This window comes from Marmota monax, unplaced genomic scaffold, assembly GCF_021218885.2.
Source record: "Marmota monax isolate L192 unplaced genomic scaffold, Marmota_monax_Labrador192_F-V1.1 WCK01_AAM20220418_F8-fsc00203, whole genome shotgun sequence".
NCBI lineage: Eukaryota > Metazoa > Chordata > Mammalia > Rodentia > Sciuridae > Marmota > Marmota monax.
The window spans coordinates 31,454-49,582 of record NW_026694787.1 but is presented as its reverse complement, the minus strand read 5'-3'; the positions used below and the strand labels follow the sequence as shown (position 1 = coordinate 49,582).

At 40.0% G+C, this 18,129-nt stretch overlaps 2 protein-coding genes across 6 annotated transcripts in view; one reads left to right on the top strand and one right to left on the bottom strand.

The window, feature by feature from the left end:
• The window catches only part of Cnksr2 (connector enhancer of kinase suppressor of Ras 2), a 278,373-nt gene extending 265,301 nt beyond the window's left edge, over positions 1 to 13,072 (top strand). For 4 of the 5 annotated variants that reach the window (XM_046425867.2, XM_046425865.2, XM_046425864.2 and 1 more), the window contains 2 exons: positions 7,470 to 7,666; positions 10,694 to 13,072. In XM_046425867.2, the coding sequence (XP_046281823.1) occupies positions 7,470 to 7,666; positions 10,694 to 10,909 (413 nt within the window). In that variant the 3' untranslated portion in view covers positions 10,910 to 13,072. Of the gene's footprint in view, positions 1 to 136; positions 3,397 to 7,469; positions 7,667 to 10,693 lie in introns of those variants that run through there. The other variant, XM_058573060.1, reaches the window with a different exon arrangement.
• Klhl34 (kelch like family member 34) lies at positions 13,069 to 16,662 on the bottom strand. The gene has a single exon (XM_046425863.2). The coding sequence runs from the start codon at positions 16,002 to 16,004 to the stop codon at positions 14,061 to 14,063; it is 1,944 nt and encodes a 647-aa protein (XP_046281819.1). The 5' UTR covers positions 16,005 to 16,662; the 3' UTR covers positions 13,069 to 14,060.
• Between the last annotated feature and the right edge of the window lie 1,467 nt (positions 16,663 to 18,129).

Sequence of the window (18,129 nt, the reverse complement as noted above, 5' to 3'; positions counted from 1 at the left end):
CAGTTCTAGCCATATTTTTCTATTTTCTCCTCATGGGTATTGCATGATGGTATTTCTAATACAAATACTAATATGCTTTGGAATAATGGCACTCGCAGGTCTTTCATCATATTGTATCACTGCTTTATCATATTAGGCTAATACACTGCGAGAGTTGGTAGAACCTCTCCATGCCAAATCGGATCCACTTCTGTTGGCACTCAACCCATTGGACTCACAGATTGATAAGCTAATGTTTAGAGAATTTAGATCGGAGAGAGTCGGCACGGCGCAGACTCAACATCAACCTCTTGCAAGCAACTAAAATGGCCTCATCCTTGCTGTTTATAACAGAAAACAGACTTGTAAAAAGCTTAGATCATCAAGTGTTTTTGGATTGGGGGCCTTTCTACAGGGATATTAAGAGGGGCAGGCCACTCTTAAGAAGAATTCGAGCTATCTACAGTGGGACTAGCATAAGATCAAAGCCAATCAAGATGGAGCACAGTAAGAGAAAACTGCCCTTTCTGTGGGAGAACAGAAGGGGAAAGGGTCTTGACTGGGGAAGGGCTCTGTGTGGTGACACCTCAGTTGTATTCTCCTGACACCAGGAAATGAGAGGGATCAGCTCCAATAACTAGAAAATCCTGGCTGTTTAATGGACTCTTCGGTGGCTTCTTTAAGGCAAAGCAGAGGAAACAAATTCTGTATTAAGTGTATTTTGCATTTTTAAAACTTGACGTGCTGTATTGTACTAAATTAAGTGTAATCTATTAAGGCAAGGTATACACAACTTGCTCTGAAACTTAATATGTTTATTCTATTATAAAATGTATTCAGGTGCAACACAGAGACTGCTTTTAGTGACACTAATGAAGGAAATTACTTATACAAGGCTTTATTAGACTCCTCAGCTAAAATCCTAACTTTCTCCTTATTTCTTGGCACTTGTATACAAGTGGTATTGCCTCTTAGGACAGGCATGAGCTATTCTATTCTGTAAAATATTCCAAATCTATAGGCTGTGGTTTTCATTTTTGAAAAGTATTTTGTCTGGATGTCTTTCAAACTAGCTTCAGATATTATTTCATATAATGTAACTGGGACCCCTATGGCTCAATAGTGCTTATTTTTCTTGTGGTGAATGTGAAATTTACTTTAGTTGGATAGATACACTGTAATGATTTCAATGCTAATTAATGGATAATTCATACTGTGCAATGAACAGAAATTTAACATTGTATTTTGAAATGTTTTTTTTTTCTTCCTGTTGCTACAGTGTGTGGTATTGCATAATGTGAATACCTGTAAAAATATAAATTACTTAAAAATAAAAATATGACCAGTTGGTATCAGATATCTTTTTAGATAGCTAAATAATTTGCTAAGTATGCTTGATAGTAAATATCTTTCTAAAAAGAAGTAATCTATGCTTCTTTCTCACAAATGGAATTTGTGTTGTGAATAAAATCACATTGATCTGCCTTACAATTGCCTCTGTGCTCTAACCATTTTAACGTGTTTTTAAAAAAGATGGTTCTGGTATGTAGAATTCCATCAAAAAGCATTTTATTGGCATTTAATATTAATGGAATTGTTTTGGGTCATTTTCCCTGTTTAAGTCATAGTAAAATTTTATGATCTGAAGAATTTTAGTTTTTTCTCATTAAGGAATTTGGTGACTTTACCTTAATTTTCAAATATAATCATCCCTTAGCTTGAGTTTTTAACTGTCCCAATTATGAATTCCTGCCTAAGAGTGAGGCACCTTGACCTCCATGTCTATTGTTTAAATTTTCTAAATTCTGTGGATAAATCTAGACTGCCATTTATGCTTATGATTGTCCTTCAAAGAATCTTCCCTTCTTTGGGTCAATAAATCAATACTAAAGATATCATGGTTTTGCCATCTGAACTATTTGTCATAAAATCTATTGTAATACCCTAAAAATTTGACCAAGACATATTTGTTATTAAACCACAGAATTTGGCAGAAATTCAGAGAAAGAAGTGTAGAATATAATCTAGCTCTGATTGTTTCCTCACATCTGTATGGAAGTAATCTTTAGTGATACACCAGAATTGACAGACATGAACACAGGCCATACTTGATTTTTGTGAAATGTATTATCATTCTTACAAGTATGGTCTGTACCCATTCTAAAAAAAAAACACTTAGCAATGTTGGTAGAGTCACTCAAACTGTCCTTTTAAAAGAAGGGATTTTTCACTAAAATCAGTTTTTCCATCAGAGAAATTGTTACCAAATAGTAATGGTTTGGTATTGTTATTTTGCCTAAAAGAAAATAAATACATGACTTCTAATTGTGAAATGGGTAATTGATTACAGAGGGAGAACTAAAAGCTAGATTTTAAAATCTTACACTTTTTTTCAGATATAACAAATTGCCCTCCCTTCTCCATGGTTATACAGTGCTAGGCATAGCTAGTTGAATTATATAAAAGCATGAATTAAGAGAGCTAGCATTTAGTTATACAACAATTCAAATTACAGTGTAAACCCTTCAATAGTTAATCATCTTCATCATAAAACCTACAAAGACATTAAATCCATTTAAATTTTAATTGTCACCTTACACATAAATAAGTTATTCTTTGTAGCATGCTACTGAATTAATATCCATATAAAATATTCCTGTGGTCTCAATGCAAATGCTAATCGCCCTTTGTGACAAGAATAGTGTTCTGCATACTTGATATCATTAGCCTGGAAGACTTAAAGTACTCTGTGGTTACAACCACAGAGTTGTAACAAATGCCTCTCAGATTTGACTGGTGACTAATACTACTATGTCCAGCCTTCTCTCCCATTTGTGATTTAACCTTTCCCAACCTTCTGTGCTCATTACACAGCTGTGTTGTAGAAAAAAAAAACTGTTTTCCACGAGGACATCATTGTCCAATTTTAAAAGAGCACAATTCCCTTCTGAATCATATACTAGAAACCATTAACCATTGTTGGTTTAGTTCCTCAAGAGCCCAATTAGTATGCTTATGGTTTCATTTTCATATTTTACTCTCCTTCAACATTGCCATTGCAGGGGCAGGGAAATTGAGAGGATACCAGAGTGAAATTTTGGGTCACTAAAGTTTTATTTTTATTTCTCTCTCCTTAATTTTCACCAGAGAAACAGGAACAATATTACACAATAGGCCTTCCTAATAATTACATAGTGACCAAATAGGCTACATTCTTTGGAGTACTTTGTATATAAAGAAAACCATCACTCCATTTGAATTTGTTTAGTGCACAAAGCACTGTGCCAGATAGAGAATGGGAAGTTAAAACATGAATGACACAAATTTCACTCATGGGAAAATCATACAAATATAGGTCTCTGGAAAAGAGTGTTATACAGGGTTCTATTGAAGCACAGGAAGAAAATCTTTGGAATTTCTCCTTGGGTTTTATAGCTCAGCCTTTTGAATTTCTTTTCTGTATATGTCTTATATATCTATTAATATAGAGTAATACATGTACATAAGTTGTCAACAACAGATTTTTTTAACTGGTAAGGGTACACAATCCAAGAAGAAAAAAGCTTGGTAAACCACTGAGCCTGAATATAAGGAAACACATCAACCAAAGACTTTGTGATATTTTAAAAATATATTATCATCTGCTCATAGCAGTTTGCAAGAGGTTCCAACAAAGTAGTATTTTTTATTAGTTAATCTTATCTTTAGGCTATTCTTTTTCACTATCTAGAAATGATAGGCAACCTGTAAAAACCAGACAATGAAGTGTTGTGATATCTACTACATTTCTAGATTTACAATATTTCTTAGTATAGCAGAGTATAAAAGAGATAGTTAAGAGGATCTTTTTTCACCCTGTCAAATACAACACAGCCAGAAATGACCCTCCCTTGGCACAGAATACAAGTTAATCACTTAATAGTGATCCTCAAATCTATCAGTTAGTAAAATTTTATATAGGAAAGGAAACTTCTTATGTGCTCTCTGCTTTAATGAAATTGGAATAAAAATGTGTGATCTGACACAGGACTAATTTACATGTTATAAATGTAGATATAATTTTGAAGAAAATGTATTCTTTCATAGGCCTGGATTTCTTAAATTAGATACAGATTAAAATGTCATTACAGCAGTGATCCACTTCCTCATTAGGAATCGCAGAAGGTTCCTATATATGTCCTGTGATTTGAATGTGGTCTAAACTTTGCCAACTTTCAGAAAACATTCATTCAAATTGCAAAAGAGCTGGTTTTCAGCCAGTGTTCCAATGGCTGAACTGGCACATTGAAAAGAAAGTCATTTGGGAAGCAGACCTCACCAAGTGCTTGCCTCCTCGTCCAAAGCAAGCTTCTTCTAAAAGAAGAAAGCAAGGGTTGAAAAGAAAGAGAAGCCTGAAGAGAAATGAGAAGGAGATGAAGAAGAGGGCAAAAAGAGAAGAAAATAAAGGTGCTTTCATATTTTCAGTTGCAACAATAGCCCCAAATGACTTAATTGGTATTCATCTGAGAAAAAAAAATCAAGGAAACCAATTGAAAATTATAAACGAAAATAAAGGTCTGTTTTTGTCTTGAATGTTGAGTTCTGTGTTGTTTTGACTGTTGAGCACAGTGAATGAGATTTATAATGTGACTCTGCCCCTCACCCCCCCTCCTTTGAAAATAAAAGGATTCTTTGTCCAGTCTTAAAATGTTAAATAATTGGTGGCATTTCGTGGTAGCCTGGCATCTCAGTCCCTCATCCTTACTCATCCCACTACTGTGTCTTGTGCAGTGTTGCATATGTGTATGATGTGTATGGGATGGAGGGGGGCTTTCTTATCTCTGATAGGAGCCACACTATCTCATTGCCTTGGAAATGTTTCTGTGTTCCGTCTCATTGTGATTCCTTGTTCAAATGTGCTGCCCAGAGATAAATCCATACTCAATTCTTAAGCTGTCAAACCAGATTCTTTGTAGAATTATGTTGTCTTTTGACTGAATGCTTTTCTCTCCCATAATATCAAGAATGGGAAAAAACTTTCAATTTTTATTTTTAATAGCTCTATCACTTTATATTAAAGCTTCATTGATCCTACTAAAAGTAAAACTACACTGAAATCTTATAAAAATCAGTAATCTGCCCCAGAAATTCACAATGTTAAGAGTAAGGAAACAAAAAAAAAAACTGGGTCTAATTAAAACACACACACACACACACACAAATACACATACACTAAAGTGTTATGTAATATGGAGAAAATTTTTCTTAAAATGGCAAATTTGCTATGCAAAAGTACTTTTGCTTCCCTTAAATCCTAACACTGTAATCTGGACCTCTTTTCCCCAACACCTTCCTTCTCCTTTTGAAAAAATGACAATACATTAGGCTACCTGGTTCCTTAACTACTACAGTATTATCGTATATGGTCGGCCTCCCATTTCTACTTCACCCTCCACTCTATGAAATTAAATCTGGCTTTAAATGTAGTGTTGCCTAAAGGCAAAAAGGATGATCACTACTGGACAATTCTTTGGGGTCCTTTCCTGGCCTATGATTTTATGAAATGGAATTATGCTGTTTAAATATATCCTTGTTTTTACAACTTCATTTAGTTATTCTAAATGACCATATGATTTTCTGCCTTCTTTGTTTCAAAGCATTCTCAATTTAAAAAATCTCATTGCATCCATCATGCTTTTAACCCACAAAGCACTCCTTCCTTTTTGTAGTCTTTCATTCATCCATCCATTGAAAGAAAGCCTGGAGCTGTTGAAAACATTGAAGGATGAGCTAAGAAAATTTAAAAGTCTGTTATTTAAATGGATTTTTGTATTTTCAGATGATAATTCTAATTTAGATATATGGTTAGGAACTTAAAACTCATTACAGAGGACTTAGTGATCACATATGCTAATGGATAAGAAGGAATTTTCTAATGGAAAAACTCAATGATCATACCTACCATAAGTTGCTAACCTTAGTAGCAGAACCAGGAGATAAATATGAAATTTAAATAAAACTACTTTTTGATCCTAAAGGTGATCCTTTAAAATTAAGGTGCTGTATTTTGGGGGCATTGGGAGCAGTTTTAGATATTCTTTTTTTAAAAAAATAGTATGCTACATTTTAAGGGAGCCTCTTAGCACTTAATGTTAAATACATAGTTCAAATAGTTCCTTAAAAAATGGCAGTATAGAATTTTTCTTAAAATCATGATTTCTGGGGCAGACTGCCCAGTTTCAATTCTAGCTGCCCCACTTACGAAGTATGGCCATTAATGAGGTTGTTTCCTGCTATGAAGTGAAGATCAAATATACCTGCTCTTAATATTATAGTGAGGATTAAATGAGATTGTGAATTAAGCATTTACCCTACTGCCTGGCACATATAAATGTTAACTAGTACCATTTAGGAGGTTTTTTTTTTTTGAGACTATGTCAGAAAGCCTAAAATATTCACATGAATCATGGTAGAATAAATAACATCCCATGTTTACTCTTTTGGACAATATAATGACTATACCTCAAATTTGATCCTATTAAATATGATACAGCCCTCTCTATCACCCCAAGCAAAATCCTAGTTCTTCTTTGGTTATTATGATAAACAAACTTATATGCTTATCACTGATATAACATCAGAATTTAGGTAATTAAAAAATAAGGAGATTTATTTGTCCAGCTATATCTAAAATCTTTACCTGAACCAGTCTCTTAATTTTTTTCTCAAAAATATTTAATTGGAGTATTTTCTTCCCATGTCTTCATAAATATTAAGTAGCTTATCTTAGTACATGTCAAATTTTTTCCTTATATTTGCATATAAATATATTCCCATGTTTCACTTTAATTAACACAATATTGATGACAATTTACAATCAGCTACTGTAGTTATATTATTACAATGCACCAAGCATTACTATGTCAGTTATATGAAACCTAATAGTCCATAAAACTACTGGAAGATTTTTATAATCAAATGTATGCTGATGATGCCATTTCATATTATGAAGTCTAGAAAAATGTAAAAGTTCATTCAGTATTGATAAACCAGGAAAGCTCTATTAACCAGCATTTCTGTGCTTATCAGTATAATTATAAAGGATATTCACTGATATTCTTTAAAAAATGAAATTATGTACAAGATTATTTCCATGTTGCATACCTTTTGTACTCTAATTCTTTGAACTTAATGGATTCAAGATATAATATGGTAATTTGCTATCAAGAGAATATTTGGTAATCAAAGAATCCTATTATTAAATCATTCTAAAACAATTAGCTTCCCATAGCTAATCTAATATTACCCAATGTAACTAGCAGCTATGGGGTGTTTTGGGGGGATTTTTTTGTTATTGTTATTTAAATATTATAGTGCATTCCCAATCATTCATTATCCTGTTTTTCAAATAGTTTTGATTTTTAGTAGATTTTTCAAGAGTAGCAAATATTGTTTGTTACAGTGGATTTATTTCTCTTTCTCCCTCTCCACCCCCCCCCCCAACATTACAGGTGAAAGTAGGGAGGAAAAGTTAGGAGATTCATTGCAAGATTTATACAGGGCACTGGAGCAAGCCAGTCTGTCACCACTAGGAGAACATCGCCTTTCAACCAAGATGGAATACAAGCTGTCATTTATTAAAAGATGTAATGATCCTGTAATGAATGAAAAACTACACAGGCTGAGAATTCTCAAAAGCACTTTAAAGGTAAGACATTAATTGAAAAGAGAAATTTTTCTTAGGAGATTCATTCTTGAACTGAAAGTGAATGACCAGATACTATAAATCAAGCAATACAAAATAGGGAACTGGAGGATGAAAGAGATAAACAATAAGAAACTAAAACTGAAGCTGAGCTGTCCTACATCATAGTAAGTATATTGATAAAGAGATCATGTTAAGGTTTCATTAAAGTCTGAAAACACTTATGAAATGTTATGTGACTTAGTTCTAGGAGAAAACAGGATGTGTGATTATTTTTACAAAAAACATAGGGCTAGTATTATTCCTCAGTCTTTTGATTCCTAAGATAAATATGCATTTGTATAATTATTACAGTTGCATGAAAAATGCAATAGTTGATGCTAATTCAATTAAGATAGTTTGTGAATATTTCTTGCATGAACTACATACAGCACATTTGGAGTGAAGCCACAGTGATTCATGTTCCATGTAGAAATTGCATAATTGTTTTATTTACACTATCAGTTCACAACTCACATATTACTTTCCTATTATACATTTCTATAAGTGCTTACATTGTTCCCCACCTTCTTATTATGCTACTCCCAGACTAGGAAGGAGGTGGCAAGGACAAGGGACCACTAAAGAGACAGGAAGTTGAAGAAGAGGGCAAACAAATGAGCCCCCCTCTCACTGTGTGCATATGGGGGGTAGGGAGCAGAGGGTTGGAGTTGAGGGTATACCACATCAAAAACCTGATCAGGCCCTTTGAACAATCAAAACCAAAATAACTTTCACACATAGAATGTAGCACAATATTTTTTTTAAAAAAAGTCATTGGCTTCTGTGGGAAATATTTCAGAAATAAGCATGCTGGTAAGGTTTTGTAATTTTGAAATACAGGTAACTACCAAAGAGATAAGCAAAATAGAAAATAAATGATTTTGACAAAATTTCAGGTAATAAGCAGCCATGTTTTCACAGTCAATTAGCGCTTTTTTTTGGGGGGGGTGGGGGCGCAGCAGGAAGGTACCAGGGATTGAACTCAGGGGCACTCAACCACTGACCACATCACCAGCCCAACTTTATATTTTATTTAGAGACAGAGTCTCACTGAATTGCTTAGTACCTCGACATTACTAAGGCTGGCATTGAACTCGAGATCCTCCTGCCTTAGCCTCTGAAGCTGCTGGGATTACAGGCCTGTACCACCATGCCCGGAAGTCAATTAGCTTTTTTTTTTAATCTTTTATTTATTTATTTATTCATTTATTCATTTATTTATTTATTTATTTTTAGTTGTTGATGGACCTCCATTTTATTCATTTATTTATATGTGGTGATGAAAATCAAACCCAGCACCCCACACATGCAAGGCAAGCACTCTACCACTGAGCCACAACCCCAGCCCTCAATTAGGGTAGTTGTGCAAATGTTATTGCAAATCTATAGGAAAACCTAATGGTAACTTAGACCATGATTTATAGAGAGTCTATAATATTCATAAAAATAATTACAGTGACCAGCTCTATACCAAAGGTATTCTCCTTCTCCTGTTTTATATCCCCACCCCACCCCACCTCCCAAAAAAAATCATTTTCTTCCAGTGACACAGAGTATGAGCTACTGCCAATGTTCAGTTCAATAAGTATTGATGAAGCATTAGGTATGTGATGCTGTACTTGACTATCTGGGACAATGAAAATGAAAAAGTCTCTGTAAAGAAAACACCCTCACTTGTAAAAATGAACTACAGAATCCTGTAATTTTGCACATGGAAAATTAATAGGTTATCGGGTAGGGATGTAGCTCATTGGTAGAGCACTTGCCTAGCATGTGTGAGGCCTTGGGTTCAATCCCCAATGAAGGGAAGAAGAAGGAAAGGAGGGAAGAGGGAGGGAGGGAGGGAGAAGATTTTATAAATTATAAAATCTTCCATTATGAAAGGACAACTGATCAAGCAATCTCAGTTGTACCTAGTCCCTGGACATTTTTTAATATTTTTAGTTATACATGGACACAGTATCTTCATTTTATTTATTTATTTTATGTGGTGCTGAGGATCGAACCCAGTGCCTCACACATGGGAGGCAAGTGCTCTACCCCTGAGCCACACCCCAGCCACCTAGTCCCTGGACTTTTAACAGGAACTCTTACCAAACACAGATGTCAGATCCTACCACAGGCAATTTTTACCATCCTTAGTCCCAGCCCTGTTCCATGTCCTGCCACTCACCTCAAAGACTAAACCACTTCTTAGGCTCTTTGATATATTCTTTTCCTCCCAACTCTGGCCTGCAGAGAGGCATGCCTTCTCACTTCGCATAGAACATTTCCTGCACTTCTTATCCTTTCTTTATCTCATAAAAGACAGAACTGGACTTTTCATACTGTTTTAACCCCTTCTCCTCCATCCCACTTTTCACCTGGAAGATTCTCTTTTACCATAGTCAATAGTTGTAAGTTATGCCAAGATGAAGCTTAGTCTTCAGCTGCGTCCCAGCCACCAACGTGGAAGGGAGAGTCATTCTCCATTACAAGCCCCAGTATTACAGGAAGAGAATCATAACATTCAACATTCAAGTATCAAGAATTTTGTATTAGAATTCTGAATTTGTGTGAGTAGTTTACCATATAGAAAGGGAGGAAGATTGCCAAAGTAACTCAAGAGGTAGGATGTGGTAAGTCCACTCATTGGCAGGGATGGAAAATTATAGGGACATCAGTGAAAGAGAAAACCTTTTCTCCAAGTGTTTAAGGAGATTTGAGGAAATGGCTCTTAAACTGGATCTTAAAACATAAGGAAGGTTTCCATAGACAGAGATGGGCAACAGGAGAAACAAAGAGAAAAAAATAAATCAGTGTGGGCAACATAAGGTATACATCAGGAATAGAAAAATTACACTAGGATTTGAGTCTAAACATCTGAGTGTGGGTATAACAAAGATGTTTTAGGAGCTTCTGGATTATTTTTTAACCTATTAACTTTTCATTTTAAACTTGAATAAAAGTTTATCCCCATTGTAACCATTGAATTCCTTTGCTTTTCAGGCCAGAGAAGGGGAAGTAGCCATTATTGATAAAGTCCTAGACAATCCAGAGTTGACATCTAAAGAATTCCAACAGTGGAAGCAGATGTACCTCGACCTTTTCTTGGATATCTGTCAAAACACCACTTCAAATGACCCATTAAGTATTTCTCCTGAAGTAGATGTAATTACTTCCTCTCTAACACACACTCATTCCTACATTGAAACGCATGTGTAAGTGCATTCAGCCTTCAGGCCATCTAGTACCTGCTGGTATTCTGAACAAGTATATAAGGTAGTTTTTATATCAATGTGCAGGATACTTGACAAGCTATACTTTAATGTTACCAAACTATATGAAACAAACCATATATGATCACAATACCACTGTCTTTAATGAGCATTTGTATATTTTATATGCAATCAGTGCTCAGCTTATGTTTACCATGTGCAAACTCAACTATCTTTAATGACTTAAAATTAACTTTTGCAAACAATCCTGAATACAGGTGGTCTTCAAGTAGTAAAACCACAAAAAGGCAGTTTTCTATCTAAGGTCATCTTTTCTCCCTTTAAGTTAATTTTATATAAATAAGACTTCAAACGTAAATCACATTTTTTCAGGTGCAGACATCCTTGTGGGTGGGAAAGAATTTAAACCTTTTTTATATTTATTAAAATGTCCTAAGAATTTTCTTAAACATTGCACAAAGTTTAATGCTGTAGTTTTATTTTTGTGAAATGTAGGTGTGCGTACAAGAGTTAAGCAAACTAGAAGAGCATCGACATAAGAAAAGTTCAGGTATCTAATATACGTCTTAATAGTCTATTAACTTGTGAAAGCTGGTTAATGGAAATATTATTCCAAATCTATGAGAACACTTAATGGTTTATCAGGGCAAAGCTTTGTAAGATGTTTTTGTAACTAAGACCAAAATTGAAGATAGAGCTGCTTTATTTTCTTGGTTTAAATCTTCCTTTATTTTTGTAGTGATGAAATGCTGATTGTGTACAGAAGAATTTAAGAATGGATTTTTTTAAACAGACTTAACTCACCCAGAAAGGCAGCTAACAGCTATATATATAAGTTCAGCCCAAACTCATGTTTTTGAACTCTTAACTCATAAAAGATGACAAGGTATAAACTGAAATGAATCAACTTTCCAGTTAGTCTCCAGTCCCCCCCCCCGCCCAGTCCATTAATTGAACTTATGTAATTATACTTCAGGAAGGGAAGTAAAATATGTTTAATTATAGGCAGATGTGTGTTATATAAAGAAAACAATGTTAAAAATAAAAATGTACTTCTCACCTAAGGAGCAAGAGGGTGATGGACAGAGAGATGTCTCATTGAATTCCATGAGAGAAACAATTTAGAGGTTTTTCCTAGCATCATGAATTGTTCTGTAGAGTGGATGAAGCCTATGAAAAGGTCCTCTTCATATATTTCCATTTATAAGCGTCTCGTTTTTGAAAGTGATCACAGCATGAAAATGACTGTGCTGCTTTTTAGTGTCTGGCTGCATAACGTGCAAGTCACAATTTGCTGTTTTTTCCAGGAGGAGGAAGGGACCCTCCTTTACTATTCTATATCCTAAAATCTACTTCTAATCAGCTTTATACTGTTGCCTGTACAGCTCAGTGAATGTACTTACATCTTTAAGAGTTCAGATATATGCCAGTGAATATTTTTGCTGTAGAGGAGAAAGTAAAACTCCACAGCGGGGATCTTTTTCTTTGCTTTTGAAACCACCATTGAATCACTATTGTTTTGCAGACTTTGCACAACTGTACAGGAGAGTGGCCTTTCTACAGCACATTTTCAGTAATCCTATATTTAGTCAAAATGGATGAGAAATCATGTATTAATGTTTGTATGGAATTTTGGGTCCAGTGTAATATTTTTATCATTTAAAAACTCTATTTGTAAAAACATTTATTTACTGCATGGATATTGATGCACATTAAATTTGTGGGATTTTGTATATGTAAAAACAAAACAAACAAAAAAAAAAAACCTCTTGTCCTAAAATGAAGTGTGCTTGTTACAGGTGTTTAGACTTATTGATGTTTACTAGACCAAATGTGTATGTTAATTTAAAAATATTTGTATCTGATGGATGTGTCATGTAAACAGGGGCCAGGTTATGGCCTGTAAACAGCAAGCAGTTGATGGGAAGACTAGCTCTGTTGCTACTAAGCAGCTTCTACTTTTGTAAAGTCAGCTCTGTTGTTTAAATGGTAAAAATTAAACTAATGAAACTTTACAAGACTCGTGGCTAGCCTAGCATGAAAGAGATCTTTTAACACTATATATCTGTACAATTTATTGCATTAGTTTCAAATCTAGGAGAGAGGCACCATTGTAAACTGAAGTCAAATAAATTCAGCTCTTAATGAATCCTTATAAAGCACCTACTTTATTCATGCAAAGTCCTTACATTTCTTTGTGACCTAATCACACAACCACCAGCACTAGCACCACCCCAGTTATGAGATCCAATTTTGCCACCTCCTTGTTGGCACAAGCCAGAAGGAAAACCTGTCTCAAGCTTTCAAGTATCTTCTCTGAGACCTTGAAAAATCAATCTGGTTTCCCACTTACCTACACAAACGGGAAAAACTTCACCTATTCTTCTTTCCTTTCTCTGTGATTCTTTTGGGGGAAGTGGTGAGAATCCACCAAAAAATAAGTTAATTATTTTTTTTACAAATACAGACTATTGTTGCTAAGGTTTGCTGAAATATGACTTTAAACCAATGAATTACCTGAAGCCAGTACAAAAGCAGACTAGAGGTGGAAACCAGGGATGGAAAGATTTAACCAAGGATACTATCTCAAAGAAAGTGCTTCTGAGATTTTTTCCCCCTCTCAGTTTCCTATTTTTATGGAACTATCAGAGCAGAACTATAACTGTGGCTCTGGTTCATAAAATCATAGTTATCCCTACAATGATTTCATACTGCTTAACCAAGGCACTTTTCCTTCACTATTTATTCTGATAATGCCATCTTCTAGGACTATTTATTACAGCTTTTATAGCCAACAATTTTCTGGGATTTGTATATAACTTTGTGAACATTTTTGACCTTTTTGTGGGGAGGGAGCAGGAAGCTATTAACTGTTTGGCATCTAGGGAAACACTTTAAGAGGGGAAATAGGGCTCGTTTTATTTTCAAAATACCAGTTCATTGAAGCTGATTCATATATCCTTCCATGTGACCTCTCCTGTCTCCCATTCTCAGCTCAAGAGGAGCTGTTTCCCTTTAGCCAATGCCTCTTTTACCTCCTCAATCTTCAGAAGCCACTCTGCTATCAGAATTCCACTCTGGAAAAGCCCGTCTGTTGCACGACTTTTTCCTTCATCCTCCCTGAGACAGAGACTAGACTAACCCAGCATTAAACCTAGCAAGTCTCCAGGCTCTTCCTCCCTTTCTTCATCCCCACCCTCAGTCAGCTGCAGCACCGCGCACTGTAGGCCGCTCCAGGCCCAGGGCAGCGCGCAGCTGATGTCCTCCCAGCGGTCGAGGTCCAGGTCGTAACCCACCACATTACGGGTAGGCACCTGGCGCGAGTCCCGCCACTTGAGGCCGCCCAGCAGCAGCACAGTCTCCTCCACCACGGCCAACCCATAGCAGAAGCGGTCATAGGGCAGTGGCCTCAACCGAGTCCACTGATCTGAACCAGGGTCATAGCGCTCGATCTCGGAGAAGGGTTCATATCGTCCCAGAAAGGCAAACACTGCGCCTCGCAGCACCGCCAGTTGGTGCCCGAAGCGGGCTGTGCCCATGGGCGCCTTCTTGCTCCATATCCGCTCCCCAGGGCCCAGGGCATACAAGTCCCGGAGGCTACTAGCACCGCCCTCACCTCTCCCCGCCTTGCCCCCAGAGATGTACACAACATCCCGGTCTCCAACGGCCCCTGCATGGCCATGCAGCGCCCGAGGCAGCGTCGCAGCTGCAGTCCAGCGGTCCCTGCGCAGGTCGTACATCTCCACCGAGGCCAGAGCTTCACCACTAGCTCCTAGGCCTCCAACAGCCAGAAGAGACTCGCCCACCACACCGCACCAGAAGTAGGCGCGCGCTTCTCTCATGTCGGGCACCGCGGTCCAAGCGTGGAATCGCGGGTCATAACGGTGCACTTGGGCCGTGACCGCCCATGGGCCATCAGCCAGGGGAGTGGAGGGGCTGCCAAAAGAAGTCTCCCCACCCAGGACAAACAGAAAGTTACCCACGGTACACACGCTGTGCCCCAGCAGTGGTGTAGGCAGCCGCGTGAGGCTGCGCCAACGGTGGTTGTACACGTCAAAGGCCACCACGTCCTGGGTGACCTCCCACTCCTTTTCTTCCTCCTCCATCTCTTCTTCTTCCTCCTCCTCCTCCTCCTCCTGGGGTTCAGCTGCTGGGCCTGGGTGCCTGGCTGCTGCCCGTGGAACCACGACCTCCTCTATCACCGCCTCCCGCCCCCTGCGACCCCCGATCAACAAGATGCGGGTCTGGGGGCTCCGGATGCTAGTCTGTTCACAGTGTAGGAGCGGCTGGCGGGAGGGTGCTGTATGATAGTTAAGGGCCTGGATGATGAGACCCTTGACCCGAGCGGGCAGGGCAAGACCGGAGCCTGAGTATACACGCCTTAGGACCTCAGGGGGCACCAGGCCAAAACGTATACGTTCAAGCAGCGCAGCACTGTGCGCCAGGCGCTCGGCTGCTGGCTCCTGCCGCAGCCAGGCCAGCGTCAGACCCAACAACCGGGCCTCGGGCACCCGTGCCACGTCAGGGTCACCTAGCATGGCCTTTAGGGACGCTGGATTCAGTTCCAGCAGCCCCGCAGGCCCCACACCCAGCGCAAGCAGTTCCCGCAAGTGGCGCACAATGCAGCGTTCAGCCGCGCCCACTGTATGCGCCAGGCCAAAGCGCGCTGCCACGTTGGCGGTGAAGCAGCAGTTCTCTGGGGCCAGCTGACGCTCCAGGTAGCGACCACACAACCCCAAGGCCTCGGTGACCTGCAGGTAGCTGGCGGCCTCCAGAGTGTCCTCCACGGTATCCATGGAGAGAGGCAGCCAGGCAGTGTAGATGAAGTCCAATAAGCGCTGCAGGCCGGCCGCCGACGGCACGTGCAGGTGGATCACGCGCGCCCGTGATTCCCGGGTGTGGCTCTTGAACAGCGCCCTGAAGTAATCGCTGGAGCACGCAAGCAGAGACCTGTGCGCCGGGAACTCGCTGCCCTCGGCCTCCAGTGTCACGTCGCACAAGAAACCCTCGGCCCGCAGGGCCTGGTAGCCGGTGAGCAGCGCGCCGCCATGAGCTTTGCAGTAAGACAGGAAGTAACTCATGATGCCCTGGGCGGGAAACAGCCGGTCCGGGAATGGAGCCAGCCGGGCGCGGCTGGAGACATCCAAGGGCACGGAACCCCCAAAGCCCCTGAAAGAGTGGCAAAGGCCCTAGCAGACCATTTTTGCCAGCTCAGCTTAAAGCCCAGGGCGCTTTCATCCAGGACCGCCCGCTGGTCGCCCCGTGCCCCTCTCAGAGAAAATCTGGTCTGAGAACCGTTTCCAGAAGTCCCTAGTAGCCGAGGACGCGAAATTTGGAGTCTTCCAGGGGATATGGGGCTTGGTTTCAGCGGCTGCGAAGGCTGCCAGCTCGTTGCCCAAAGCCCCCTCCTCGGCCCAATTTAGGTAACTCACACCTACGCACCAGGGGCGGCGGTGGCCGCGCACCATCACCTGGAAGGGCCGAGCTGCCGGTGGCCAGCGGAGACACAAGATATCCGACGGCCCAAAAACGCAGATGCAGCCCGACTGCAGGCGTTCTGGTAGTGTGGGGTGAGGGTTCTGACCTCCTGGTTGTGGACGAGTAGGACGGGTTCTGAGGGCACCCGGGAGGGCCAGAGACAACTGGCTACGGGGCAGAGGGGGGTGAGCATGTTCCGCGTAGAGGATCAAATCAAGGCCTAGGGGATTAGACTAGGGGACAGGGGAGGGCCGCAGGTCAGCGCAGCGCGCAGCTAGTTGAAAGCGTGATTGGGCGCCGCACATAACATGCTGGTAGCTCACAGTGACAGGAATAGCGCGCCACCTCGGCCTGTCTGGCGCGCCCCGCCCCAACTGCTGGCTGCGAACAGAGGGTGGGGGCCCAAGAGAAAGCGAACCGGACCAGGGACCTGATTCGGGTGGCCCGACTGGCCGCTAGTCACCAGAAGTGTTTCTGTACCTTGGTTATGGGTAGGGAGCGAACGCTCCTGTGAGGTACAAGTCTCCAGAGAGCCTCAACCTGGTGGTGTCCAGGAAGAGGCGCCCTGCTGGGCAGGACGACTGTCGACCTTCTGGTGCAGCTGTGCCCGGGAAGGAAGCCCCTGGATCAGCTTTCTGCTTTAAAGAGGCCCTAATGTGTCTGGAGCTAGCGGGAATTAAACGGTGACTTTGCGCGCTGACACCCAGCAGGGCTGCTATGCACAAAGGAAACTTCGGAAAAAGGTCTCCTGGACGAATCCAGGCTTCCCGCCAGGGGCGCTGAGTAACGCTCTACTCACCTGGGCCTATTCTGCGCCCTTCCCAAGGCAGGTCATGTCTCTGAGGATGCCTCTTTTCATATTCCCCATTTGGGAATTTGCTCCCACCCCTTCGGTACCGCCCCAGCTGGGTTCTTTCTTTCCATTCTTGGACCCTGCTCAACCCATCCCTTTGCAACATGGACAAGGAAGTTGTAGCTGATTTGGATTTTCTTTGGCCACTTCCTTTAAAAGAAACAATTCTTTATAGTTTTCTCTCCCTGTTTTTCCATGTCTGATCTAATTACTGGCTGCTACATCCTCAATGTCATGATAATGAGCAGGAAGATAGCAAAGCTCGATAGAGCTGGAGTTTCTTGGGAGGACTCCTCCTGGTGAAGTTATTTTTATAAGAAACACCCAGCACAGAAATTATGACTAAAAGTACCCCAATGTTGAGACATTAGGAGAGTCTGTCCATCTCCTGCTTCCTGCTCTTAAATAACTAAATGATTGATATAACTGATCTCTCTTGCCAATTTGGAAGCTTCTGTGTGTTTGCTTTCATCTAGAATTGATTTTTCTGTTTTCTGGTGCAATTCCTCTGGCAGTCTATTTTAAGTGAACCTTTTGAAGGCATCTGAAATAACTTGTATTTCTGGCAGTTGGGGTTGTATTTCATGGGTGGGGGGAGTCTGTCATTTCCTGCTTAGTGTGCCACCAGTACTTAAAAGGTCTCCTATTAGAAATAATTCTTTAAATGCATAAAAATATTAGAAAAAGAATTTTGCTTTCAAAGATAGAAGTGCATTATAACTTAAATGGTCAAATTACAAAGTGCAGGCAGAGGCTGCGGCTGGGCTTCCTTAAAGTTCAGATACTAAAAGTGCTCCAATATGAATTCCTAATGTTATAGCTACAGATGGGTTCAGAGAGGGCATATTCATTTGTAGAAATTTGGATAGGGGTTA